This window comes from Phallusia mammillata, chromosome 3 (assembly GCF_965637545.1).
Source record: "Phallusia mammillata chromosome 3, kaPhaMamm4.hap1.1, whole genome shotgun sequence".
NCBI classification, from domain to species: domain Eukaryota; kingdom Metazoa; phylum Chordata; class Ascidiacea; order Phlebobranchia; family Ascidiidae; genus Phallusia; species Phallusia mammillata.
The window spans coordinates 17529327-17555963 of NC_137254.1; the positions used below are offsets into that span (position 1 = coordinate 17529327).

Sequence of the window (26637 nt, forward strand, 5' to 3'; positions counted from 1 at the left end):
GGACACGGCAGGTCGGTTAATTGACCTTTTTGACAATCCGCCGGAAGACAACAAGTATGTAGGTCTTAAAGAAAGTTTGCTCTCCATGTTTACTTTGACAAAGTCGCAACGAGCACAACGCCTACTTCAGATGCCTCCTTTAGGCGACAAAATGCCTTGCTGCCCAGAAATTTTCCGACTATCGAGCTATGGCTCAGACAGCTGATGTTTTGTTGCGTGCCGGACGCTATGATTCTGAGAACGCTGTTGGTTTTAATTTTAAGCCACGAATGCGACAAAACAAACCTAAAAAGCCAGATGGAAGCGGAATGTGTTTTTACCATGATCGATTTGGTATGAAAGCTAGAACTTGCCGCCCTCCATGTTCTTGGCAAGCGGGAAACGAGGAAGCCGACCGGCGCTAGCTGCTGCGTTGGCCGGTACAGCAAGCAGCCTTTTCCACGTGTTTGACCGCACTTCTGGTCACAGTTTTCTTGTCGATACTGGCGCTGAGGTCAGTGTTTTTCCTCCCTCGGGACGCGAACGCCGCATGAACCCTTCAGGCAAAACTTTACTTGCTGCAAACGGAAGCGAGATCCGCACCTATGGAACGCGCTGTGTTTCATTGGATCTGCCTTTGGGAAAATTTAAATAGCCGTTTATTCTCGCTGATGTCTCGAAGCCTTTGCTGGGAGCGGATTTCCTGCGGGCACACGCGTTGTTGGTAGACATCAAAAACAGACGACTTGTCAACGACCAGACGTTTTTTAGCAATGCTATGGGCAAGATGGAACAATCAGCACCACAGTTAAACGCACTAGCCAGCAGTGTCTCTGAATACACTCGTCTATTGGGCGAATTTCCGCAAATTACAACTCCTCATTTCTGTGAAGCATTTCCCACACACGGTGTGGAGCACTTCATCATCACCATTGGCCCACCTGTACATTCCAAGGCCAGGAGATTGCCTCCTGAGAAACTGGCGATTGCTAAGAAGGAGTTTGACCATATGTTAAAACTTGGAATTATACGGCGATCCTCCAGCCCGTGGTCATCTCCACTGCACATGGTCCCGAAAGTTTCGGGAGACTGGAGACCATGTGGTGATTATCGACGCTTGAACGCAGCTACACTGCCCGATCGATACGCGATTCCTCATGTTCAGGATGTTTCCGCTCGTTTAGCAGGGCGCAACGTTTTTTCAAAGATCGACCTTGTGCGTGGGTATCACCAAGTTCCCATGGCACCAGCAGACATTGCAAAAACGGCGGTTGTAACTCCGTTTGGACTGTTTGAATTTCTCCGTATGCCATTCGGCCTCAAAAATTCGGCTCAAGCTTTCCAGCGACTAATGGACACTGTCTGTCAACCTTTGGATTTCGTTTTCGTTTATTTGGATGATATCCTCGTGGCCAGCACATCGGTTGCTGAGCACCTTACGCACCTGAGGCAACTTTTTGAACAGCTTACCATCCATGGTTTGGTTATTAACGTTGGCAAATGCAAATTCGACGTATCAGAAATTGATTTTTTGGGACATAGGGTATCAAAACAGGGGGTAAAACCACTTCCGGATAAAGTAAAAGCTATCCAAGAGTTCCCACGCCCAACAACCATCAAAGGTCTGCAGCAGTTCGCGGGTATGATTAATTTTTACCACCGCTTTATTCATGAATCAGCAAAAATCATGTCCCCTATATACTCAGCATTTGCAGGAAAACCAAAAAAGCTCTTGTGGAATACCTCTTTGAATTCAGCTTTTGAAGACGCCAAGCAGGCTTTAGCTGAAGCAACTATGCTGCACCACCCGTTACCTCAGGCTCCAACTGCCCTCATTACAGACGCATCGGAACATTCTGCTGGCGCTGTTTTGCAGCAACTCATTGAGGGCAAGTGGCGTCCACTGGCATTTTTTAGTAAGCGGTTTCGTCTACCGGAAACAAAATACAGTGCATTTGACAGAGAGCTGCTTGCGTTATATCTATCGGTACGTCATTTTCGGTATTTTCTAGAAGGTCGTCCGTTTGTGGTTTATACCGATCACAAGCCACTGACATTTGCGTTTTCTAAAGTATCCTCTCCATGGTCTGCTCGTCAGCAGCGTCATCTGACCTCCATTTCGGAATTTACCACGGATGTGCGCCATGTAGCCGGCAATCGAAATTGTGTGGAGACACTCTTTCACGTGGAGAAGTTAATGCAGTTCATTTTCCCTTAGATATGGATTACGTTGCTCTCGCGAAGGCTCAACTTGTCCCAGAGGTTCAAGCCTATCGCACAGCGATAACTAACCTCAAGCTTAAAGACATTGAAGTCCGACGATCTGGCACAAAGCTCTTATGTGACACTTCTCAAGGCACGCCCCGTCCAATAGTGCCGGCGTCATGGCAGCGGAAAGTTTTCGACGTGGTACACGGACTGTCCCATCCATCCATTAGAATCACTAAGAAACTAATGGCCTCAAAATTCGTCTGGTACGGCCTGCGAAGGCAAGTGGGTTTGTGGGCCAAACAATGTGTGCGTTGCCAACGTTCAAAGATTCAGAGACATGTCCGTGCGCCTTTATCAAACTATCCAATGTGCAGCGGCCGGTTCACCCATGTCAACATTGACATAGTGGGACCAATGCCACCCTCGCAGGGGAACATCTACCTACTTACGATGGTCGACCCATTCACACGTTGGCCAGAGGCAATACCAATGCCTGATGCAACCGCTGTGACATGTGCACGCGCTTTTATTTCCAACTGGATTTCACGCTTTGGGTTGCCGCAGGACATTTCTTCAGACCGAGGCCCTCAATTCACCTCAGGTCTATGGACAGCATTTAACGAACTACTTGGCATTAGGGTGCACAGAACTACCAGTTTCCACCCTCAAGCGAACGGCCTTGTGGAGCGTTTCCATCGGCATCTTAAAGCTTATCTAAAGGCTCGCTTACAAAGTTCCAACTGGGTTGACGAATTGCCATGGGTAATGCTCGGTATTCGCACTTGCCCGAAGGAAGATCTACAAACCTCCTCCGCTGAATTGGTTTATGGTTCAACTCTGTCCGTTCCTGGTGATTTTTTTGTAAACAAACCGACGTGTCCACAGCAAATACTTCCAGCGCTGCACGAATCATTCCGACATCTAGTCCCGCCGCCGATGTCACGACATCATGAAGTAAAGACACATGTTCCTACAACACTTCGCACGAGTGATTATGTTTTTGTCCGAGTTGACAAGCATCGCTCACCTCTATCGCCGCCATACAACGGTCCGTTTAAGCTGTAAGGTGATGCGTCGCAGTGACAAGACGTTCACATTGGATATAGCTGGACGTAACCAGACAATTTCAATCGATCGCCTGAAGCCAGCGTACCTTGACGAGACACAGCCTGTTCACATGCCTGAGGTACCCCGCCGTGGAAGACCACCTGTGCATACGACTTCGCCACCAGCACCACCCAGCAACTTGGAGCGGGAAATCGTCCAAACGCGCACTGGTCGAACTATTCGTCCGCCTGTACGTTTTCGTTAAGTTCGCTTCTGGAGGGGGTAATGTAGCGACCCTGTAATTCTCTACATGCATAGGACGCGAAGCGAACCTTTTTCTTTATTGTCTCGTGTTGTCTTTTTATGTGCGGTGTTGTGGCTCTCGCGTCATTCGATTAACTTGTTCAAATAAAGTGTACGTCGCCTCAACATCTCCATAATTGTAGGTGCTTCCGAGTGTTTCAGGGTGATTTTGTACATCCTCGATTTTGTTCTCGATATTTTCCAACCCTAAACCTTTTGCTGATTTACCGTTCCATATCTGCTGTACAGATAATATGTCTGCACAGAAACCAGGGTCTCAATAAAAATGATATTTTTATGCATTAATTAGTTCTAATTCAAATAAATGCCTGATCCTTAGTATAAATTACAAGTTTACTCAAAGAATAAGTTAAATACCCTATTGCAAACAGCTTTTCAAAATAATAGGTAACGAGAAACGGTATCTACTTTTTTCCGCATGCGGCCCGCTTGCCTTTTTAATGTGGCCCGCGTCACAATTTTTTGTTGTTGTTTATTTTTGTTTTTAAGTACTGCATAAAGCATAGCATCAAAAAAACAACAACAATAAAATGTTTATGTACAAATATTTACTTGAAAAGACTTTTCCACATTTGACGCAAACTTATTAAAACTGCCACACATTCAACCACTTGCTGTATTTGTGACGTAACAGTCACTCGATTGCCTCTCCTTGCAGTAACAACTCATTTGCCATGTGGTGTTAGTTTTAAATTGATTTTAGAGCTATTATCGTGGATCCTTATATTGTTACATAAAATATATTCGGTATAATGGAGCTAGGGTGTTCCAGAAAGAATGGACAGATTTTAGTCGAATTAAGTGATAAACATGTATGCCTTGTTTGTTGCAAACAAGTAACAGCAAAGAAAAAATCAAATTTTCGGAGCGATAAAATCACTTGTGTGCTTAGGGCAGGGGTGGGGAACCTTTTTGTATGTAAAGGCCACCAAACAGTTTATCAACACTCGTTAGGCCGCATAGACTATTTCCCAGGCCATTGACAGTGCTGTTTAACCTTTTGACTTGCAGAATGGTCGTTTTGTTATTCCCTCGTAGTGTTGTAGGACTTACTGTCGAAGCTAAATAAAATTCCTGACTGCATTTTCACCTTCACTACAACATTATGGATTTATTTATACTAGAAACTCGCTTGTTTACAAATATCAATGATCTAAGAACACCTTGTGACATCACAGACGAGTTTAAGACATTCGATTATGCGCAAACAATTGTTCTTTTGCAACTCAATTAAGATTGTAGAACCTTGGCCTTTCGGTAGTCCTACGGAAATCGCTGCGTGTAGCACTATGGGACTATTGGCTCTAGTTTTTCTGCGCCTGTTGCAGTCAGTAGTCCCAACATCCTAAAAATGTATTTTGACTTGGAAGGCCGCACTTTGTGCCCCAATAGGCCGCAGGTTCCCCACCCCTGGCTTAGGGTATTGCACGGAATTTGAAAACAAAAAAAATATTTGGCCCGCCCGAAAATGTTGTGCAATTCATGCGGCCTGCAGTACTAAGTAGGTTCCCCACCCCTGATGTAAAGTATTCACAACCGCCAGTGCATACGTTGCAAAAATGTTCACGGCCGCATAAACTCGTTGTGCACCCCTGATTTAGATTGTCTTTAAAAACCATGTACAAGAACCATGTCTGCCGACAATCTCTAAGATGAAAGTACCAAATTACATTTACAACAACTTACAATTCGGAGATGAACATGTAAAATTATTGTCGAGGTATTTGGCTACGTTAGGACATGGATCAAAAAAGTTGTATTTGTGTGGAATGTAGCAAGTAGATTTGTTTTGACACCAACTCATGATCTTGGCCACACCGTCCGAACCATTGCAAGGTGCTCGAAACTTTTGAAGTGTTCAACATACCCTTAAGCAAGGAAACTATTATGGTAAAATTCAAATATTATGGTAATGCATTCTGTAAAGCTTTAAAATACAAATAATCAATTATTCGCCAGCTAAGCGTATAAACCTAGGGAGATAGGAGATTTTTTTTGTAAGTGGAACACGAACATTGTGCAAACATCTGAAAGTTTAGGAATTACTGATCTATCGCAATTACTGATCTATGAATATGGGCATATTTAACCACATTTTAAATAAGTATTTATTCAATTCATTATGTGTACTATAATTAACACGAAAAAAAATGTAGTTCAAATTAACTATTCAAGATACAATATTCTTACTCTAAGTAGGGTTGTATTCGTCCATAAAGAGCAGATATTATTTGAATTCGTTTTCCGTCGTAACAACCGATCCCGTAGTTTCGAGGGTAACAAACTAATCAAATAATATTGGAGGTTAGTCTTTGAAATCCTATACCAAAGTCATGCAGTTCAGTATTTTACTTATGGAGTTACCGATACACCGTATATGCTTCGTTTCTTGCTGACACCCCGTGCCAAGAAAAAGGGAACAAGCTGAAAAGAAAAATATCAATTTTTGCTAATGTATAAACAAAATGCGCTGCTTAAAGTTTCTTCTCTATGTTTGGGATAGTTGCAGAACATTTGGCAGTTTACAACAAAACATGTTCTGCTACAAAACGAACTTTGGTTATGACGTTTTTCTATCAAACGAACAGACCAGGAGTTGATCTTCTGAACAAAAGTAGTAACGATGTGTTTAAAGTCACTTACCTTGGAAGGATAAAAACAGCAAAATTGCTCTCCCCATCTGCACAAATAAATATCGACAGCGATATATATCTAACCTTTTATGTGAAGCAAGCCGTACTGTGAAGCAGGAAAGCAAACTAACTTTTTTTTTTTTTTAAACAAACTAACTTAGCACTTAATATGTTCAAGAGCTTTCAACAGAACATCTAGTGTACAACTAATCACGTGCATTTACGCAATGCAAAAGTTTGAAAAATATAAACACAAAACATTTATGCCCTTTATTTGCTTTTCACGGAACAACATGCGGGTGGTACGTATAAAGGTAATTACAAAAATTACGGAAATTGATTGATGGCATGTTGCGGTCAACAAGTGGTGACATTCGTTTCTGTGTAATGTAGGGTTATAACGTACACCTCATTTTTGAACATTTTGCACTTTTACATAGACACGTGAAAGCATATTACTTTGATATGCTCCATTGCAACACCTATATTATGAAATAGAAAAATAATAACAATAACAATTCTATAATTTTGCAGTGGAGATCGTGACAGTTCTGGTGACTTCCAAACCCTTATTAAAATGGCAAAAATGTAGTTCTCACTGTTAACTGAAACTTTGCATATTACTATGATATGCTCCATTGCAACGCCTTTATTATGTACATACTGTACGTTTACGTCCAACCATTTTTACATTTTTAGAATTAAAATTGATGATTTAAGCACAAGAAAACCTCCTGTGCGAAGCGGCACTGAACAACAGAAGGTTAGTTTTAATCTTTTATTCCCGGAATCCCGGACAATTTTAGCAAAAAAGTCTATCCCGGGATTTCTCTTTGTCCCGGGATATCCCTTGCTTTTTAAGTTGCACTCTTCAACCAGAGGTGCGACACCCACAGGGTTTCCGTGAATTAAAAGGTTCCCCGAGGTTTCTAGCAAGAATTCAAACAGGATTGATAAATAGTTCTGTGCAACAGTGTTAGAACCCCGCGTTACAGCTCTCCAGTTTATCAAACTCGCGTTATAGCTCTCCAGTTGGTAAAAATCTGGCAATTCGAGTGGTTATAGCGCCACCGCCTTAACTCACTAGGTTGTGTGTTCTAATCCTATCTCGGTAGCTTTGTTTCCCTGAGCAAGAAACTTTAGCGGCATTGCCCCAACCCAGTGAAACCTGATGGGTTGAACTAAATTGAACTCACCAATCGCCCAAATCGAAAACTGATTTCAATTTAAAAAAGATTTAACAAAAAAAGATTCAATCAACTTGGAATATAACAGGCAGCTCGACGGCGGCCTCGTAAACATAATGCACTAAAATGAAACAAACAAACAAATGATAAAAATCCCAGGATTGAGGTTATTTTTGCCCCGGAATCCCGGGATAAGCCAATATGGCAAATTCGAGAAACCCTAGTTAGTTCTTACAATACAGGTTGTGTTGTAATTAAGAGCTATGGGAAACGTTTTTTTTTGCCCAGTACAGCTTTTCTGGATATCGCAGGTCATCTGTCAACTGCACGTCAGCATGCATCACCTTTTTGTCCGGTATCATTTCTAATAGCGTTTGGACACAATGGTAGAAACGAAGAAATTATGCAAAACAGCCAGGATTGCTCATTGTTCAACGAACTTGAAACTGTTTGTCATGATTATTTTGCCCACTTCTAGGGTGAACTTGCAGTTGTTGTGCGCATGGTACGGTAGGGCGTACATGATTTTTGAATAATATTTTTTTAATTAGTTTAGTATCTGACAATATTGTCTTGCGGACAATTACTTGCATTGTGGTGGTTTCGTAAATGGCAGTATTTCAGGCAGGGATTCAGTTGGTGCGAGTGACACATAAGAACAAACAAAGAATGTAACAAAGACATAACAATCTTACAAAATTTACACAAAATCAGTACTTTGATCAATAAAAACAAACTATTGTCCAATTGTGACAAGAGAACAGGACATCTTCTGTTTGCTTTCATAGCAAAACATTTATACTATGCCTTACGAAAGCGCTCGAGTCACGATTAAGGGACTTTGACCGCCACCAGGTACGGTGTTTCGAAACAAAAGTGGTGTTCTAGTCAGACAATGGGCGGAAACCTAAGGTGACATTAAACACATGTGACCCATAAAACATTAAATTGATATGGTGACTTATCTGGCCACTTCCCACTACAAATAGTATAGCGGAACTGGACTCTGCCCGATTTCCTTGAACATCAAGCAATGATTTTGTAACGATATGATAGGAGACTGTAACTTGTGAAAAATTGTTGCGATCACTATTATGGCTAGCGCTCATTATTTTTCCTTCCTCATCTCCCCCTCTTTTTACCCCCTTTTCCGCCGTGGGACGAGAAGAACGCTTCCCAGCTTTTGGGGTAACTGTCGGCTGATGTTCGATATTGGTTCTGATTTCAACAATTATAAAAATAGTTATTTTAATTGATGACGGAACATTTAGCTATCCCCTTTCAATTCAACAAATATTAGTTAAAAATATGCGGACTAATAACTGGAAAATATGTTTGGTGCGATAAAACATTGTGTCAGAAAAACGTTGTGACTGCAGTGCACTGACTCTAAAAAAGAAAAAAGGGCAGTCGAGCACTCCGCCGGCGCATTTATTGTTACAAGTACAAGCGCCTACTCACGCTTCGTTATGTGGGAAACTTGCGCGTCAAGGCGTTAAGCCATTTGCTTGTCAGAATAGTCCATGCAAGCAGCAAACATCGTATCATCGCCAAAGCAGCGTAGATATAATTTACTTTTTAGAAATCCAGGTTGTTTTAAGAATCTAGGTTCGTATGTAGGGTTTTGAGGTTTAGTTCAAGACAATTATGCTGGTGTGTAATTGTAGCATTTAAAACTAATGTTTGTTATATTACGTGAAACCCGGTTAATTTGCGTGCCATATAAGGCATGTGTTATGATAGTGTAACGAGGCAATGAAAAAGTAAGCGATGGGATGATTGCTACAAGTCTGTAAGATTTAGAGGCCTTCGCCTTTGCGTGTTCGTGACTTGATTTAATAAACGCTGCCCAACTTGGTTGTTTTTGTGGATTGATTTTAATCTAAGCAAACCACAAAGGCATAGAACAGAACGCAGATAAGAAAACTCGGTACTAACAACTTGCTAACTATACAGCACCACCAAACATTCCAGTTTTACCTTTCGCATACGAGGTTGGAAATATAATGTATCCCACAGCGGATATGACTGAATAACCACAGAATGGCCTTTTTAAATCCATAGCTAGACAAAGGTAGTGATGTTCACAGTACCTAACTGTTGGAACCAAACAGGCTATTAAGCACACGAGTGTTCACTAAAAAAGAACGACAAACAGTAGGACTTTTACTACGTTCAAGTAGGTCATTCTACCAGGAGCATAGATTAAATGTTGGATGGTGGAAAATTACTTTACCGGAATATTTTACAATAAAAGTCCGTGAGTTTTTGATGACGGACAAAAACAATTTTGTACAAATGTACTCTGAAAAATTCAACCGTGCACAATCGCCAACACCCACAACCGATTCAAAAATTTGCAATGACGCAATAACTCCTCAAACACTACGTTATGACAGGAAAAAAAGTGTATTGTATCAAATACGCTGACATTTTACAAATAGTGGGCTTCAAATGGTGTACGTTACTACAAACGTCATGAGCGGAGGCTCACATTCCAGAATAAGGACGTAAAAAAATATTAGTAATTTCGTATGACTGAACACTGTTTATCGTCAAAATGCCAAAATGACACCAGAAACGTAAGTAAGGCGCCTTCGCTTAATTCGATTGTTATTGACCATTTTTCATTGAATAGTTTTTGGCAGAATATGTTGTCTTTTAAGTAGTTATTTGATTGCTTGAAGCTTCTATACTATACAGAACTTTCCTCGCATGGCAGTAAAGTTGACGAACCAACGTCCAATTTCATGCCGCGATTTTGTATGCCAAAAAACTCGCGCTTCTGAAATTAAAATATATTTTTTGTAACCCATGATTAAATGTTAATACGAGTTTAAAAAATAAAGCATGTTTCCACGATCATAAACGGTACTGACCCATTCGAAGTTGACCTTGCAAAGAGCCGTTTCTCCTACGGGCGTAATTCCACAGTTTTTTACGTTGTAAACTTCTATCTTGCGTAAAGTTTGTGCCAAAGCGTTGGCGCCTTGATCCCCAATGTTGTTGTCCGCCAAGCTCAGAGTCGACATCTTCGTACAAAAAGATTCTGTTTAGAGCTGTTTTAAAATCCAAATATCTAGCATTAGAGTTTCGTTTACGTCACGCCCGCTCATAAATGTAGTTTAGTTGACGTTGAGAATCTCTGGCTTGTACGTAACTATATACTTACTGGTTCAAGGCGCAGCTTTATGTCATGGCACAGAACTTCGATGCCCTCAGCATTTATATTGCAGCTGTCAATCGCAAGTTGATGGGTAGTGTGAACACACTTGGCGAGTATTGCGAAGTTCTCTGGGTCCACTTTGTTTCCACTTATGCTTAAGCATCTCATCTTAAAACAAATTAAAATTAGCAGTGTTAAAAGATAATGTAACGCTATTGTAGTAACATTACACTCATTTCTTGAACTAAAAGGTGGACACCGTCACCGTTTGTTAGTATCTGCACTATGGGTTTGTTGTATGTTGGTCAAATATCAAGTCAGTGCAAAAATGGTTTCTTTGTTTCAACTTACACAGCGACCAAGTGTTGAAACAGCAGTGAGAAGAATTCTCAGTTGAGTTTTGTCCATGTTACAATTCCGCATCCACAGTTGATTAATATTGTGTACACATGTTGACAAAAGAGCAACACCAGTCAAACCAATACTGTTGCCTCCCAGACTGAACACCTCGAGCTGTAGAGAAATGTATTGTTTAATTATTGACAACTAAAATTACAAAACATTTGCGCATATATGCCTGGGAAAATAAGGTTATGGGTAACTGTGGTGGTTATTACCACAACATATCTGCATTGGCGGTTTACTGCATTTCTCCTTGTCTTTCTTTCTTTACCGGTTTGTGTCGTTCTTGAATTTCGTTGCAGAGAGTCTTAAGGTTTGGACCATCAATCCAACATTTATACAAGACCATGCCATCAATGTCGTGGACGCTTAGCGCCAAGTTGTCCAAAGCACTTTTTGACATTACGTTTCTGCTCAAGTTCAGCCACCGCATCTAAAGGCAACACCAGTTTAACCATAATCAGTCATCCACCAACTTCGTCTACAAACTCTAAACTTGTAGCTACCATTCTGTTCCTTTTGTATTCATTTTTCCAAAACAAGTCAGTGTCTTGCAAGTTGCAGCCAGGAAGCCGTAGGATATCGACCATGTTAAAGCATTTAGCCAAGTGCTTACCAAAGCCTTTGAGGTCATTATTGGACAAGCCGAGAAAAGACAGCTGCACAATAAACATTATGACGTGTTTTTTTATCTACATGACAGATTTGTCGGACAAATCTAGCAAAAAAATAAATGTTACACAGCAACGAGGATTGCAGAAAAGCAATTACACAAAGACATGGAGTAAAATGTACGTCATTGCCAGAGAAAGTAGTGAATGTAATTGATAAAATATTTTTCTCTTAGTTTTTAGGTGCGCAAAGACGTATGATAAAACTTTTCGACTGTGTGAAATAGTTGCTATGATATCTCACGTGAATCTTCTGATGTGAGATCACATCTGCCAATTCTGAGGCGTTAGCAATTGTCATGTCACAATCACATAATGCCATCTCGATCATATCAGGAAGAATATTCAAGATAACATTCAAGTTTTTTGACAAATCGGCTTGGTCAACATGTAACTTTTTGATCTGCAAAATATGGAAGTGTAGATTCAGCTTCTGTTTATTTACTGAATTACCCATAACACGCTATCAAAATCGAATTTACTGTGTATTTTAAAGAGCACAAATTCACCACTTTCACAAGCATAACGGAAATAAGATGTGTTATAATGTTTTAGTCCGTGGTGGCATTGTTTAATTTGTTTTAAATGGTAAGGTTTAAGTTCATAGATAGGTTTAATATTACTTGCTATCAAAATAGTTTTTGTGTTGTTAATACAGAGCTAGGATAAGCAAAAAAATTAATGGATGTATTTGTGCTCTACAAAAAGATGAAGAAAATTACTCCGTGTTTCGAATGTTGAACGGTGTCCAGCAATGTATGTAGACCTGTTCCAGGAAATGTAGCCGACTCCAACCAGTCTCCAACATTCAAGACGCGTTTCTTTTCAGCATGTGTCAATATGTGACAAAAGCACATAACTTCGTGTGGTAAAATTTCTCTTGACAGTAACAGTGGATTTGGTAATGAGTTGGCAAGCCCAGTAATTAAATCCAAATCCGCGGCCTCACATGCCCAAATACACATGTTGAAAAGTTTAGAATCACTTTTTCTAGAGTTAAATTCATTTCCAATTAACATCGCCTTAACGTTGAACCAATCAGCTGGTGGTATTGGAAAATCCTTTGGCAAATTGCTAAAAAATTGTAATGATTTTTGGAATGTATTTTTTAAAATCGCCACTTTCTCTTCAGGAGCTACACTTTCAGGAAATATCTTATTTAAAGACCCCTTAATTTGAGGACTGCAAAAACCAAACAGAAATTGAACGACGAGCCACCAAAGATTTTCTCGAAATATTGTTGACAGAATTACAGCAAAATCCTCGCAAGGCATGTAGATCATTAAATAGAGTGCTGCTAAAAACTCCTGCCAAGTAGTGTGGATGAAAAAATACATTTTTTCTCCATCCAAAATCGTTAGGCCCGGTTGTTGTGGATTGTTTGCATGGACAAACATAAACGGCTCTACGGTTTCAAACGTTACTTGCTTACTGCTAAACGTAAATTGACCATGCTTGATCCCATCAAACGCCAGTTCTGTTAGGTTTCTTAAATGTTCAGAATCAGTTTTGAATTTTGGACTTCTTTGCCAGTTTTCTAGGTTTTTAACGAAAATATCTGTAACGGAAATAATTCGTCTGTTTGATTGAACGTTGTCACACAGGTACTGAACAATCATTCCTGCAAACATCGGTATGAAACACAACGCTGATATGGTGGGTTGTTTTTCTAATTCCGTTAGGACAAGTTTTTTCTGTGTCTCTATTTTACAAACACTTTTGATGAAAAGAGATTGGGAATCTTTATTAAATCCCAAAACTTGCGTCATAAATGGCGGTTTGCAATCTGGGTTAAAGTTTTGCAAAGCATTGGGACGGGAGGCCACTAACTTTTTAGCATTGGGAAGTAAGCGACAGTTCAGAAGATTCATAAGTATGTTGAAAGCGCTTTTACATTCAAACAGTGTCATCCCACTTGGATTGTTGAAAAAATCAATCGATTTCCCAGCTTCATCAAGACCATCAATCACAATTAATGTATCTGCGGTAGAATTAATAGAATCTAACAAAATATTGTCCGATAACTGATTGTACACATAACTATGAACATTTGATGACAGAAGTAATTGCAAGACATTGTATTTCTCTGTGAAGTCAATGTCTTTTACGCAAACATAAAACGCATACGAGTGTGGATGCGTTTCGATCCAACGGTTTAAGACAAGTTTGCAGAACGTTGTTTTGCCAATTCCGGCCGTACCTGCGAGTCCTACAACGTTCCATCGCTGCATACTAACTGGTTCATGTGATATTTCGTTTGTTTCTTTACATACGGTTGTCGCCTCGTTAAAAATATTGTCAGGTGTTATTTTGATTTTGTCAGTTTGTCTTTTAAACGACCAGCTACATGCATTACCAAATTCTTCCACGCTCAAATTGTCTTGTTTTATGACATGCAATGGAACTTCCATTCGTTGTTCACATTTCTGTTTTGTTGAAAAATTCCAGGATTCTCTTAGCGAACGTATTTTGTGCCCTACAGAAGCTGGAAGTATTAAAGGTTAGTTTTTTAGTTTATTCAGTCTTTTTGAAGCGAGATTTATTTTATTTTTAAGGTAAAAAGCAACAAGTAACATACAACCTTGCAGTTCTGTTGGCAACGTCTGCTCCCAGTCTGTTTTTTTGTTCGAACCGAAATCTGAAAAAAACACAACATAAGGTATATTTCGTATGGAGCAACAACATAAGGTATATTTCGCATAGGGGAATATGTGACTTTACGTTCCGTATTGAACTTCTTGCGACTGAACCTGTTTTATGGTGATAATCTTTGCAAACTTTAAAATAGGTAGCGTTTTGTTGAAGTTTTGGAATTGCTTTGTTTCTTAACGGCCTAGACCGAAACTATTAATTTGTCAAGTGCATGCTAAATTAAAGCAAGCCCTGGAGAAAGATAGACCATAAACAGGCAAGTTTGGACCTATACAGTCCCACGATCTAAAAGAAAATATTAAGAACATTTAAACAACATTTAGCACTTAGCCGTCTGACAAAATTAATCCTATTTTTGGAACCGCTGGTGTAGAAACTTAAAATTACAACACAAAATTGCACATCGCGATTTCTGATCCGGATCTCGACAATTTTGAAAAAAATACCCAGACATACATAATCCGGACGAAAAGGCACAGTCCATGTATAAAAATACTGGTTTTACGATAATATTTTGAATCGTTTGAATAGGATTCATTAATGTATGTTATAGAAAGTGACTACTTTTTGTCTGAGAATTTTGACTCCATTGTGTAAAATCAATTTTTACATCAATAAAGTTAAAACGTATCTAATCTCTGCGTCGCGTTGTTGTTATAGGATGCCTGTTTTGTATACATACTCTCGGCAAAGCATATATTTTCGACTTGGTATGATAATTGTCAATGAAAGCGCGGCGGGCCGGACTCAAAACTTTGGCGGGCCGCATCCAGCTTGTAACATAATGATGTAATATTCGCATTGACGTCATGGGTAGAGCTGCCATGACTTGTAACTTTTCCATTACGTAACTTTCATGTGCTACGTGACTTATAACGTGGGAACCACAAGTGGCTATGTCATGTAATTGTTCGTTATTGCGTGGGACAGGATGAGAACGTTGTGGGCATCCGTACCAGTGACGGGATGTTGTTCACGTATGCCTAATTATGTTGTTTTGATCTGTGTATATATTCTGTGGCTTTGAAGTGACTTTATTCGATTCGACTTCGGTTGGGCGTATGAATCACATTACGTCAAGCCACGTTTAAATTGCATTACTGTTGGTGGCTGAATAAACAAACTAACCCAAGTCTGGCCTATTGCTGCAAGTAGAATCAGAAAGCGCAAGTCGCAGAACACGTAATACACATACCTACCTATTTCCTCCAATTTGGTGACCCCGACGTGATAGCTTCCAGCAGCAAAATAACGACTAAGAAGAAGACGAAATACATCAAAGAAGAACAACTGTGACCGTGAGTACCAAAACAATTGTACTTTTGGTCGGAAGATCTTTCATCATCTAAACCAGTGGTTCTTAACCTTTTTTCCTTGCTGCACCCCTTTCAAATCACTAACCAATTTTCGCTCCCCCTTCTGTAATTGCTTAAATAGAATAGACCTAACCAACCTTAATGATTCAGCATCCCCGCACCCCCTAGGAACAGTTCTCGCACCCCTTGGGGGTGCGTGCACCCCAGGTTAAGAACCCCTGATCTAAACGAAGATAATCTTTCTTAAACCATTCAACAAATAACCTTCTGATCCATTCAAGTGTCAAGCAACAATCAAGCAAGCGGTACAATTTAACCCCGCAACAATCAAGCATCGCTTAGACTACGACGGGTCGACGAACAAGCACTAAGCCTTGCCAAGTGCTAGAAGGTTACTATCAATCAATCAATCCATCCACAAGGATTCAAGAGCACGAGCTTTCAATTTCTTGACGAATCAATCGAGCTCGAGCCACTGAGGAGGACACTATCCATTCGCGTACGTTCGGAGACGGATCGGGTTTGGAGGTCGCACATCATTCGTGGTACGGACATCGGATCGTGTACGGGATTCACATTATTCGAGGTACGAAGATCGGAACACGAACTGTCTATTACAATTGGATTACGGAACAACAGGAGTGGAATCACAGGAGTGGAACCGCATCATCTGGTGGAAATAACGAATCGACGACGTCATCGGTAATGTGTGCATGCAAATTTTCTTATTTTTTTTTGTGTAATGTCATTGTAAGCCAATAACTTTTCTTTACTACGAGTCACTGCAACCAATCTTAAACATTATATTACGTGAAATAGTTTTGTCACTCATTAAGTATTAGTATTATTGTACTGTGGTAACGTTCAACCAAAGCATCTAGTGTATGGAGAAATTTTTACCATTCGCTGGTAAGAAAAAGAGTAAAACGTCAACCCCTAAGTCTACGGTAAAATTCTCTCCATTTAATACGGTTATCCCATCAACTCTCGAAATGACCGATAACGAACTAACCCCTGGCCCAAGTTCGTCAACCACAAAACCAGGGTCTACGCTTATGGCAGACACGGAGTTTGTGAATGTTAGTTCCAATACATTAAAGATGCCACGTCCTATGTTTAATGATGATAATGATTTTGATAGAGATAGTTCTAACCGTTATTTTGCAAGTAACCGTACAGGAAAAAGGACTTTAGCAGAGCAAGCGCCCAAAATGCGTTTGCCTGAATTTTGGCCTAAATTGCCCAAAGCGTGGTTTAGAAGTTTCGAGGCGATTTTGTCTAATTGTAATATAACCAGTGAGTTTGAAATGTTTAACTACGCTGTGTCTTGTCTTAATCAGGAACAGATTGCTAAGGTTGGGAACGCAGTTTTGCAAATTGAAATTGACCAATTTCCTTATTCCACTCTTAAGCAAGCGTTGTTGCGTTATTATGAACAAAGTGATATTACTCGGTTGAATAAGCTTCTTAATGAGACTAGTCTTCAAGGTAGACGTCCCACTGATTTGCTTAATGAGATGATTTCGTTGTTAAATCACGCTGGTCCGTTGGACGCTACGACTGAAAGGTTGTTGAAACGGTTTTTCATTGATAAATTACCTGCTAATGTGCGCCTAATTTTGTCGACTGATTATGACGATTCTTTGGAGAATTTAGCAGCGAAGGCTGATACGATGATGTCTCTTAGTTCGCCTAAGATTGATGTTCCAGATTTGGGTAGATCCGTGGCTGTAACGCCTGTTGTTTCTTCTCAAACAATACTTAATGATAACATGGAGAGACGTATGAATAAGTTGGTGGAACAGATTAACGCATTGTCAAACCAGTTGTGCTCGAGTCCGCGAGACAACGGTTTTATGTCTGGTAGTCGTAACTTTCGACCACGGGTACCTCAATTTCGCCAGCAAATGAGACCCGCTGTTCCGCGTAACAATTGGCAAAGTTCGGGCCAAAGGCCTTGGATTAATCAGCGTCGTTTTGGGCGCCCTAATACTGGTTTTCAGCAGAATAATCGCTTTGAACAACGTTGGTCTAGAGGTCCTGGTATCTTTGTTATTATCATGCACTTTTTGGTGATAATGCTAAGCGCTGTGATCCTCCTTGTCGTTTGAATTATCAGTTCAAGAATAAAAAAAACTAGTAAGCGCCTTTCCGCCGGATTTTGGTAGGAAAGGCTTATTTCAGAAACGGACTTTTTGTGTGTTTGATAAGCACTTTAATCTTTCTTTTTTAGTTGATTCTGGTTCTGATGTAAGTTTGCTTCCTCGTTGGTTTGTCAAAAATAAGTTCTTTCGTCAGCATAAGATTTTACATGGTATTGGTGGTAATTTTATTCATGCTGATGGGTTAAAACGTCTTGATGTCGATATTGGTTTAGGTCGTACTTTTTCATGGACTTTTGTTGTTTGTGATGTTGACCAAGCTCTGATTGGCAGTGATTTTTTGTATGCCTTTTCTCTCTTAGTTGATGTACCCAACAGACGACTTGTAACAAGACCACAGTTTTACAGTGATCCGAGTTGCTGTTGCTCCAGGCGATGTTCTGGTGTTCGAAGTGTGCGTGGCAATTATATGACGTCACCACGTTTTGCGCATCATGAACGTGACGTGCGTAAGTCACGTCAGTCGCAGCCAAGTTGTTGTAGGGAATTTTCCCACAGGGACTTTCCCTGGCCTAGTCATGATGGTTTGAGAATGAAGCAAAGCCGTAGATATGGCAATCGTAAGTATGTTAGAGGTTTAGGAAGTGAAGTAAACAGTGCAGCTAAGACAGCTGGTAGTGAGCATAAGACAACAGTGGAACAGAAAAGTAAGAATTTTGTAAGTAAAGATGAAAGCAATGAATTTAAGAGAATACTGCTTGAATTTCCCTCTGTCCTTCAGCCTATGTCGTTGGAAAAACCAATTAAGCACGACATTACACATCAGATTATCACAACAGGTCATCCAGTGAGTTGCAGACCTAGACGATTGTCGCCTGAAATGTTGAAGATGGTGAATGAACACTTTGATGAATTGGAACGACAAGGTGTTGTTAGAGATAGCGAAAGCCAGTGGGCTTCACCCCTGCATGTTGTTCCTAAAAAAGGGGGTGGTTTCCGCGCGTGCGGGGATTTCCGCTCGTTAAATGCAATAACCCAAAGTATGAATAGGCCAATTGCAAATCTTGCAGATTTTGTGAATGGGTTACATGGAAGAAAGATTTTTACCAAAATTGACTTAAAAAATGCGTTTTTTCACATTCCCCTTGCACCCGATTCTATATCTAAGACGACTATTGTAATTCCCGGACGGGCAGTTGAATATCTTAGACTTCCTTTTGGGCTTAGAAATGCGCCGAATAGTTTTCAGGCTTTTATGGATAAGGTATTAAAAGGATTGCCATTTGTCTATTGTTATAGAGATGATTTGTTGATAGCTTCCAATTCTGCTGAAGAACACAAAGCCCATCTGCGAGCTGTCTTGGCAAGACTTGATGAATATGGACTTGAGGTCAATGTTGCCAAAAGTGATTTTGGAAAAACTGTTCTAGATTTTTTAGGACACAGGATATCAACTGAAGGTTACAGTCCTTTAGAAGAAAAGGTTGAGGCAATTAGAAAGTTTCCCAGACCTACTACAGCGAAAGAATTACGTAGATACTTAGGTATGCTAACTTTTTACCGCAAGTTTATACCTCAGTGTGCAGCTCATGTAAGGTTGTTGAATGCAATGCTACGGAAAGATCAGGTAAAGAGAAAAGCTCTTCAGTGGTCCCCTGAGGCAATTACGGCTTTTGAAAAGTCAAAAGAGTTGCTAAGCGAGAAAGCACTACTGCAATACCCTCAGATGAATGGAAAGTTTAGTCTTCTTTGTGATAGCTCCAACTTTGCTATGGGAGCTGTTTTGATGATAAATGGTGTCCACTTGCTTTCTTTTCCAAAGGTCTAAACCAAGCTCAAAGGAAATACACTACTTTTGATCGTGAGCTTCTTGCCATCTATGAAGCCATTAAACATTTTAAACCTTTATTACGTGGCAGAGATTTTAACGTCATAACTGACCACAAACCATTGATCAAGGCTTTCTTGGCTAAATCTGATGATTTGTCTCCTAGACAAGAACGTCATTTTGATTACATTTCACAGTTTACCAACCGCATTGAACATATTGCAGGATGGCATAATCAAGTGGCGGATTGTTTGTCTAGAATCGAAATCAATGCTCTTAAACTTTCTAATGATGTCTTAGATTTAGAGGAACTTGCTAAAGGTCAGCAGACTGCAGAATTCCAAGAGATGTTGTCAGATCAGTGTGTAAGCTTAAAGTTAGTTAGCAGACGTCTTCCTGGAAGTCCAACTTCTTTGATTGGTGATATATCTACTGGAGTGTTTCGTGCTGTTGTACCTACTGAGTTTAGAAAACGTGTTTTTGATGTCTTACACAATCTTAGTCATCATGGAATCAGAATCAGTCGGAAGCTGATTTGTGAACGTTATGTCTGGCCGAGTATGAACGCAGACATACAAAACTGGTGCGAGACATGTATACCTTGTCAAGTAAACAAGGTCTACCGTCACAACATTGCACCTTTATCTCATTATGTTGAACCTACTGATAAGTATTGTGATCTTAACATAGACATTGTTGGTCCACTTCCAAACTCATGTGGATACTCTTATCTATTAACAATCATTGACAGATTTAAACGTTTTATTGACGCTATTCCTCTGGTTGACTACACTGCCCAAAGCTGTGCTGATGCATTTCTTCTCCACTGGGTGGCGCGTTTTGGTTGTCCTTTGAGAATTTCTAGCGATCGCGGCGCCAACTTCTTGTCAGGTGTATTCCAAGATTTATGCAAAATGTTGGGCACTAAATTTTGCTCAACTACAGCTTATCATCCCCAAAGCAACGGTTTGGCAGAACGATTGCATAGACGTCTAAAAGCGGCTCTAAAATCTTATGAAAATCCCACTGATTGGTATTCTAATCTTGGTTTGGTTCTTCTTGGAATCCGCGCTAGTCATAATGTTGATTTAGATGCTTCTCCAGCAGAAATGGTATCAGGAAAGAAGTTGAGATTGCCAGGCGAGTTTTTCGAGGAAGTAGAGAGTAGTGAAACCAAATCTGACTATGCTAAACGATTAACTTCTTTCATGTCGGGTTTACGTTTTTCTCCCAGGCGTGAGCAGCCAGCTAGAAGATCCTATATTGATAAAAATCTACAAACTAGCTCACATGTTTTTGTCAAGGTTTCTGGGCACAAACCGCCTTTGCATCCCTCTTACACTGGGCCGTTTAAAGTTCTTGAAAGACATAACAAATATTTTGTTTTGGCAATGTTGACAGAATTAAGGTTGCACGTTTACCAAATGTTGTTAACAACGATGATAACTCTGAGGACACTGATGCTGTGGTTGAAACTGTACCCTCTTTCGTAGTTGACACTGACATAGACACTGACCTAACGACAGATCCTTTACTTACAGGAGAGACCAGTTCGGCTCTTCCTGAGATACCGATTGAACCGATTAGACAGACGAGAAGAGGACGTGAAATTAGGAAACCTTTGAGATACAGAGACTGAAGTCATGCTGCGTTTACAGTGCTTTCTTATTGTTATGTTTCTTGGTTGTTTTATGTGTGAACAGACATTTCAGGTTTGCCACGAAACAGTGTCGGATGGTGAATACGTAATAAGCAAACCTCCGCCATGCAAGCGCCCTGAACCTGAAAACGTAACATCTTGCAAGGCAAAAGTATATCATCCTTCTACTGATTTTATTAAAGTCAAAGTGTATGTGCCAAGTTATGATAGAAAAGTATACAAGTGTTTCATATTTTTTTGGTGGTGGTGCTCCTCTTGCTAGTGTTTGTGAACAATGGTCCAGAACTCATAAGACATCATCTATGGGTGATTTAGTTCCTTTAACTAAGTCCTCATGGTCTACTAGAAATAAGCTTGAAATTAAATATCATTGGCCAACTTCGGCACAAGGTAGTGTCAGAAATGCGATTCTTACTGAGTCTGTTGTTTTGTATGACCATATAAACAAGGTTATGAAAAGCGCTCTCGGAATTTTATCGAATTGCAATATTCATAGAGGCGCGTGCACTGTGGGGACACGTTCGTATGTGTGGTCTGTACCTGATCGTATTGATTGTCCTGTTACTACACCTTTGGGTACTCATGAATTACTTATCCATTTCGAAAAAGGATTGTCGACACCTTATAGAATGGAAATACGTGATCTTGGTATGAGTATTCATCATAGTGTACAATGTTCGTCAAATGTTGGAGATTGTTATGGTGATATTCCGTTTTGTGCACCTGGAGGATTAATTTTAGTTCCAGAAAATTGTAGTGCTCTAAGAACCCCTTTCGCAGCAAGGCATCCTCCTCCCGATGTTAATGACTCTATTGCTAGCTCGAATCCTTTGGGCCTATTTTTAACCGAGTTAAGTGATACTGTGAACGAAGGATTCGTAAATGTAACCGCTGATATTCATTATTTGGAGTGTCAATTAACTTCTTTGCTTACCACGATATATTCCTTATTGGCTCGCCAATATCCAGGAGAAACCTTAAGTCAACTCCTTGCGATACCCAAAGCTGCCATTACTATTGGTGATGTCGTTACCGCAATAACATGTGAACCAGTTTCCGGAACTGTTATACGTGATTTACGTCATGGTAATTTATTTGCTACTAGACCTCTTATTCAATTTAAAGACCCAAACGGAAATCACTCTATCACGGGTCAATATTATAGAGATGGCTATGTTTATAAAAATATTAAGTTCCTTGAGAATTATGTTCCAGGACGCATTATGTCTTTTAAAGTGGGAGATGTTTACTATACTTATGAAAATTACACCTTAGCCCATGTTAACTCGAAAGTACATTATCTTACTCCCCAACTAGCTCCTGTTCATTATACCCCACATACTGTCGATTATCAATCCATTATGAACAAATTTCCTAGACCTTCCACTGGTCTAGATGACATGACGAGCATTTTAATGGCTTTGTCACAGGCTCGACTTACGCATGATAAGCTATATCATTACATAAACTCTAACCTAAAGAGTAATGTCGATGCCGATATGGATTTTGTTGCACAGACGGCAGAAAATGTGGTAACAAATGTCTTTATTGCCGCAATAAGTAATATTACAAGCCCTTTTATAGGCGGTATTATGGTAGTATTTTTCTTTTTGGCTCTTATATGGGGCGGAATCCTAACATTCTGGGCTCTTAAACACTATCTGCCAATAGCCATTCAAATAACCCGGGGAAAAATTGAGGCATATCGTAAAAACGATAAGGTTAACGAACCTAAGCCTGATAATGGTGAGGAAGTAGGATTTATCCCTACTACCAATGTTCATAATGTTAACCAAATTTATCCAAATTTGGATTAAGAGTTGAGGAATGATTGTGTTAAGTGGTGCTAAAAACCCCATAAAAATGAATACAAATAAAACCCAATAAAAAAAATAAATAAATAAATAAATAAAGCAAATACAAAATAGCTGTAGAATATACTGGCATCGACTTATCATTTTACTTATATGATCAAATATTATCGTCACGTTATTATCGTTGTGTACTATTGTCTTTTTGTCAAAATGTTTTCTCAAGTGTTTACCTAAAGACGCAACTCAGTGTGTGTATTGTCTTTCTTATTGTTTGTTTTCGAATCGTTGTTCGTTTTCGCTTATTGTATCGTTTACTGTCTCGCAAAACATCAGTCTAAAACACTTCTTGGGGGAAGACTAATGTAACATAATGATGTAATATTCGCATTGACGTCATGGGTAGAGCTGCCATGACTTGTAACTTTTCCATTACGTAACTTTCATATGCTACGTGACTTATAACGTGGGAACCACAAGTGGCTATGTCATGTAATTGTTCGTTATTGCGTGGGACAGGATGAGAACGTTGTGGGCATCCGTACCAGTGACGGGATGTTGTTCACGTATGCCTAATTATGTTGTTTTGATCTGTGTATATATTCTGTGGTTTTGAAGTGACTTTATTCTATTCGATTCGACTTCGGTTGGGCGTATATTAAATTGCATTACTGTTGGTGGCTGAATAAACAAACTAACCCAAGTCTGGCCTATTGCTGCAAGTAGAATCAGAAAGCGCAAGTCGCAGAACACGTAATACACATACCTACCTATTTCCTACAAACTCATCACCCGCACTTTGGAGACCCCGGTCATAGGTAATTTGGTAAATACACTAACGCCAAATAAAACTGGCTGTCGTACTGTTCAGTTGTGTTGATTTTTGTGCAGGCAGTGACTTTGCCAATATTGCAGAGCTTGTTTTATATAGTGTTTTAAATAAAGACAGCAGTGCTCGAACGCGTCTAAACTAGGTTTTTCCGTGGCTAGACGTTAGTGCAGTGTTCGAAGGCTTTTGGCAACCATTAAATTGGGCGCCACACTAATATCGGTTTTAAACAGGCCGAATAGAGTAAACAAGAATCCGTAATCGTGAAAAACCTCCATATAGACAAATAGTGTGTGAAATATTTGATTAAATTAGGAAATAAGGTAAAAAAATGATTTTTAGTGGGTGTTTCTGGTGAATCTATACCCGTGGCCCCCCGGAACATAGCTCGTGGTCCCTGGTTGAGAACCATTGTAGTAGAGGATCGCCAGTTGACCAGTATCAGTTAAGATGAACATAAATTCATAACTGGGATCAGCCCTGAAGCGTCTATGCCAACCAGCGATAACGGCAAACTCATGTATAAATCACAGTACGACAGGCCCATTGAAGGCGCCATACCGAATCAGTCGGTCACCAAGCATTCACCACCATTTGGCAAGGCGTAGGCTAGAAAAATCTAGACTGCGATGGGATTAGAAACCACGACAGGAGTCTTTCCGGGACTCGCGCTCGACCAACTGAGCTGTGCAGGCTCAGTGGAGAATCCATCGAAAGTCGAATCACAAGCACCGTCGCATGCCTCGTATGCCTGGCGTACTGTGATTTATATATGAGTGTGCCGTGATCGCTGGTCAGCATAGACGCTTCAGGGCTGATCCCAGTTATGAATTTATGTTCATCTTAACTATTGCAGAAAAATGTTTTATTTCAAATTTACACTAGCAACAAAAACATGCATTTCCTTACTCAAGGTGATGTTTTCAGCCACATTGAAAACCGGGTTCTCCAAACTACACTGTTCTAAATCTGTGAAAAATAAATACAAAAGCGTCAAATTCATACATTTTTGTGCAGCACATATATTTTATTTTATTCACAAGATAAAATGTACTTTGTTACACTTTTTTTTCAAAAAACCCTACTCATTTGTGTGGTTGTTTTGTCTTCGTCTTCTTTTTTCGAAAATCCTGTACAAGAAAACAAGAGGGTTATAAACATCAGCTATTTTGGGCAAAACATTTAAAGTTCAAAGCGTCATTTGTTACGTCAAAAATTCAAAACTGTAAATCAAAGACAAAGTTAACACGGATACCAATGCGAAAACATACCTCTTGGTGAACTTTCAGCTTTTCGGTTCGTTTGATCGTTATCCGAAGTTAATATTAGGTCATCCATTTCTGGTTGGTTAAACCAAAACTAGACGTGTAAACAAGTACGGTTTGCAAATCTTAAAAACCAAAAGGAACAGGACGCATTGTTATTAGTTGATACAAATCGGGTACAAAAAATACAAAAAAGTAAAATTTCTAAACCCTATCTCCGCAAAGTTGCCTATACAGTAAAGGCCATCCAAATGATTTGTTACATCACAAATCTGTTCTAAGATATTTGCTGTTATCGAAGTTGTATGGGTTCTGTACCTAACATATGAATCAAATTATATTAAATATATATGATTCAAGAATAACTAGCGATCATATATTATTTTTTAGTTCTTATGATTATTACCGTTTTCGTAACATCTCAAATTTCTAACGTTTGGAACGCTATATAGAGTTTATGATGAAAATTACGGCCCTAACGTTTTTCGTAAAATAACTAACAAATGCACTTCTGTGATTAATCGTCCACAGCCCAAAATATCAAAACTCATCAGCCAGACTTTTGCAGATCAACCGTCACAGATATTATACCATTCATATCAAAAACGCAACATAAAGACGGACTGACTTTAGTAACACGGAAATGACCCAATCTGAGCTGGTAAAAGAAGCATAGATTGTTGGGTTCGAATAATTGAATTATAATGAATTAATAATTGTGAAGGTTTGTCGCTTAGGTTTGGCGCGCCGCGCTCTATTGAACTCGTTGGATAAAGTTACGACGCAAGTGGGTCTTTCAAAATAGTATTAAACAACAGTACTTAACAGTATTTTAAAAACCTGTGGTCTCAAATCAGTATTGGACAAGGAAAGACATTAACCATTTGCAACATGTTAGTTTATTCTACATAGTCGTGTTTAGTAGGACTCTAGCGATTTCCGACACCTGAGCGATCCGACTAAACTTGGTTAGGAAATACGCTGTTGCCTGTGAACTGCATTTCTTTCGCTGCGTGCTCTTGAAAAGCTACTAGACTGTAACCATTTTTTTTTCTATCGCCCGGGCAGTTTCCACAGCACAAATATTTTTTGCACACATGCACAAATTGCCTACTAGTTATCGAACGTTAAGAGCTGTTGGTCATATATTTTCGGCTCACTTACTTACTTACTTACTCATGTTTTGAACTACATATAAAACAAAATAAATCAACGCGCGGGCGCTGTTACAAGACATACAAAAACTAAGCAAACGAACTAACCAGCACCTTTGTACCAACAACCTGTGTTGTATCAGTATAACAGCGGAATTACACCATAAAATTTTCCACACAGTTCATTGAACCAAACACACTGTAACAATTCACGCAATTAAAACAATATTCCAAGTTGCTTAAACCCTGGCGACTTGGGGTGAGTGAAGCTTGCAATATCGCATCTATCTGTCAACTGAACGAGACGCCATACTAACACCACGGTCACAATGCGCGCCGTCGCTCCGTTATTTGATCTGATCGAGTGCGAGAACTTATTTTGACGTTAATTCAACCGTGT

General features: G+C 39.8%; 1 protein-coding gene, 1 long non-coding RNA gene and 2 pseudogenes across 3 annotated transcripts; 2 read left to right on the forward strand and 2 right to left on the reverse strand.

The window, feature by feature from the left end:
- Positions 1-4719: 4719 nt before the first annotated feature.
- On the reverse strand, positions 4720-6296 carry LOC145220593 (uncharacterized). 2 transcript variants are annotated; one of them, XR_013858225.1, is made up of 4 exons: positions 6205-6296; positions 5926-5985; positions 5752-5845; positions 4720-5429 (listed from the first exon to the last, which is right to left on the reverse strand). It is a non-coding gene; the product is annotated as an uncharacterized LOC145220593 (long non-coding RNA). The 2 variants fall into 2 exon arrangements; XR_013858224.1 differs by having other exon boundaries at positions 5914-5985.
- A 3780-nt stretch (positions 6297-10076) lies between these two features.
- Positions 10077-25204, reverse strand: LOC145219754 (NACHT, LRR and PYD domains-containing protein 3-like). The gene is made up of 12 exons (XM_080087073.1): positions 25090-25204; positions 24904-24948; positions 24728-24787; positions 14202-14258; positions 12343-14105; positions 11865-12023; positions 11456-11608; positions 11221-11382; positions 10899-11060; positions 10554-10715; positions 10261-10413; positions 10077-10166 (listed from the first exon to the last, which is right to left on the reverse strand). The coding sequence occupies exons 1-12, from the start codon at positions 25154-25156 to the stop codon at positions 10077-10079; spliced, it is 3033 nt and encodes a 1010-aa protein (XP_079943199.1). The 5' UTR covers positions 25157-25204.
- LOC145220586 (uncharacterized) lies at positions 20273-21157 on the forward strand (annotated as a pseudogene).
- Positions 21162-23051, forward strand: LOC145220574 (uncharacterized; annotated as a pseudogene).
- Positions 25205-26637: the final 1433 nt, after the last annotated feature.

What these genes read in the sequence shown, in the direction of transcription:
- LOC145219754 (XM_080087073.1), bottom strand. Translation starts at nt 25,156, where the DNA reads ATGGATGACCTAATATTAACTTCGGATAACGATCAAACGAACCGAAAA. An exon ending in CAAAACAACCACACAAATGA is followed by an intron (nt 24,788 to 24,903) that starts GTAGGGTTTTTT and finishes TATTTTTCACAG; the next exon opens with ATTTAGAACAGTGTAGTTTG. An exon ending in GTTGCCAACAGAACTGCAAG is followed by an intron (nt 14,106 to 14,201) that starts GTTGTATGTTAC and finishes TAATACTTCCAG; the next exon opens with CTTCTGTAGGGCACAAAATA.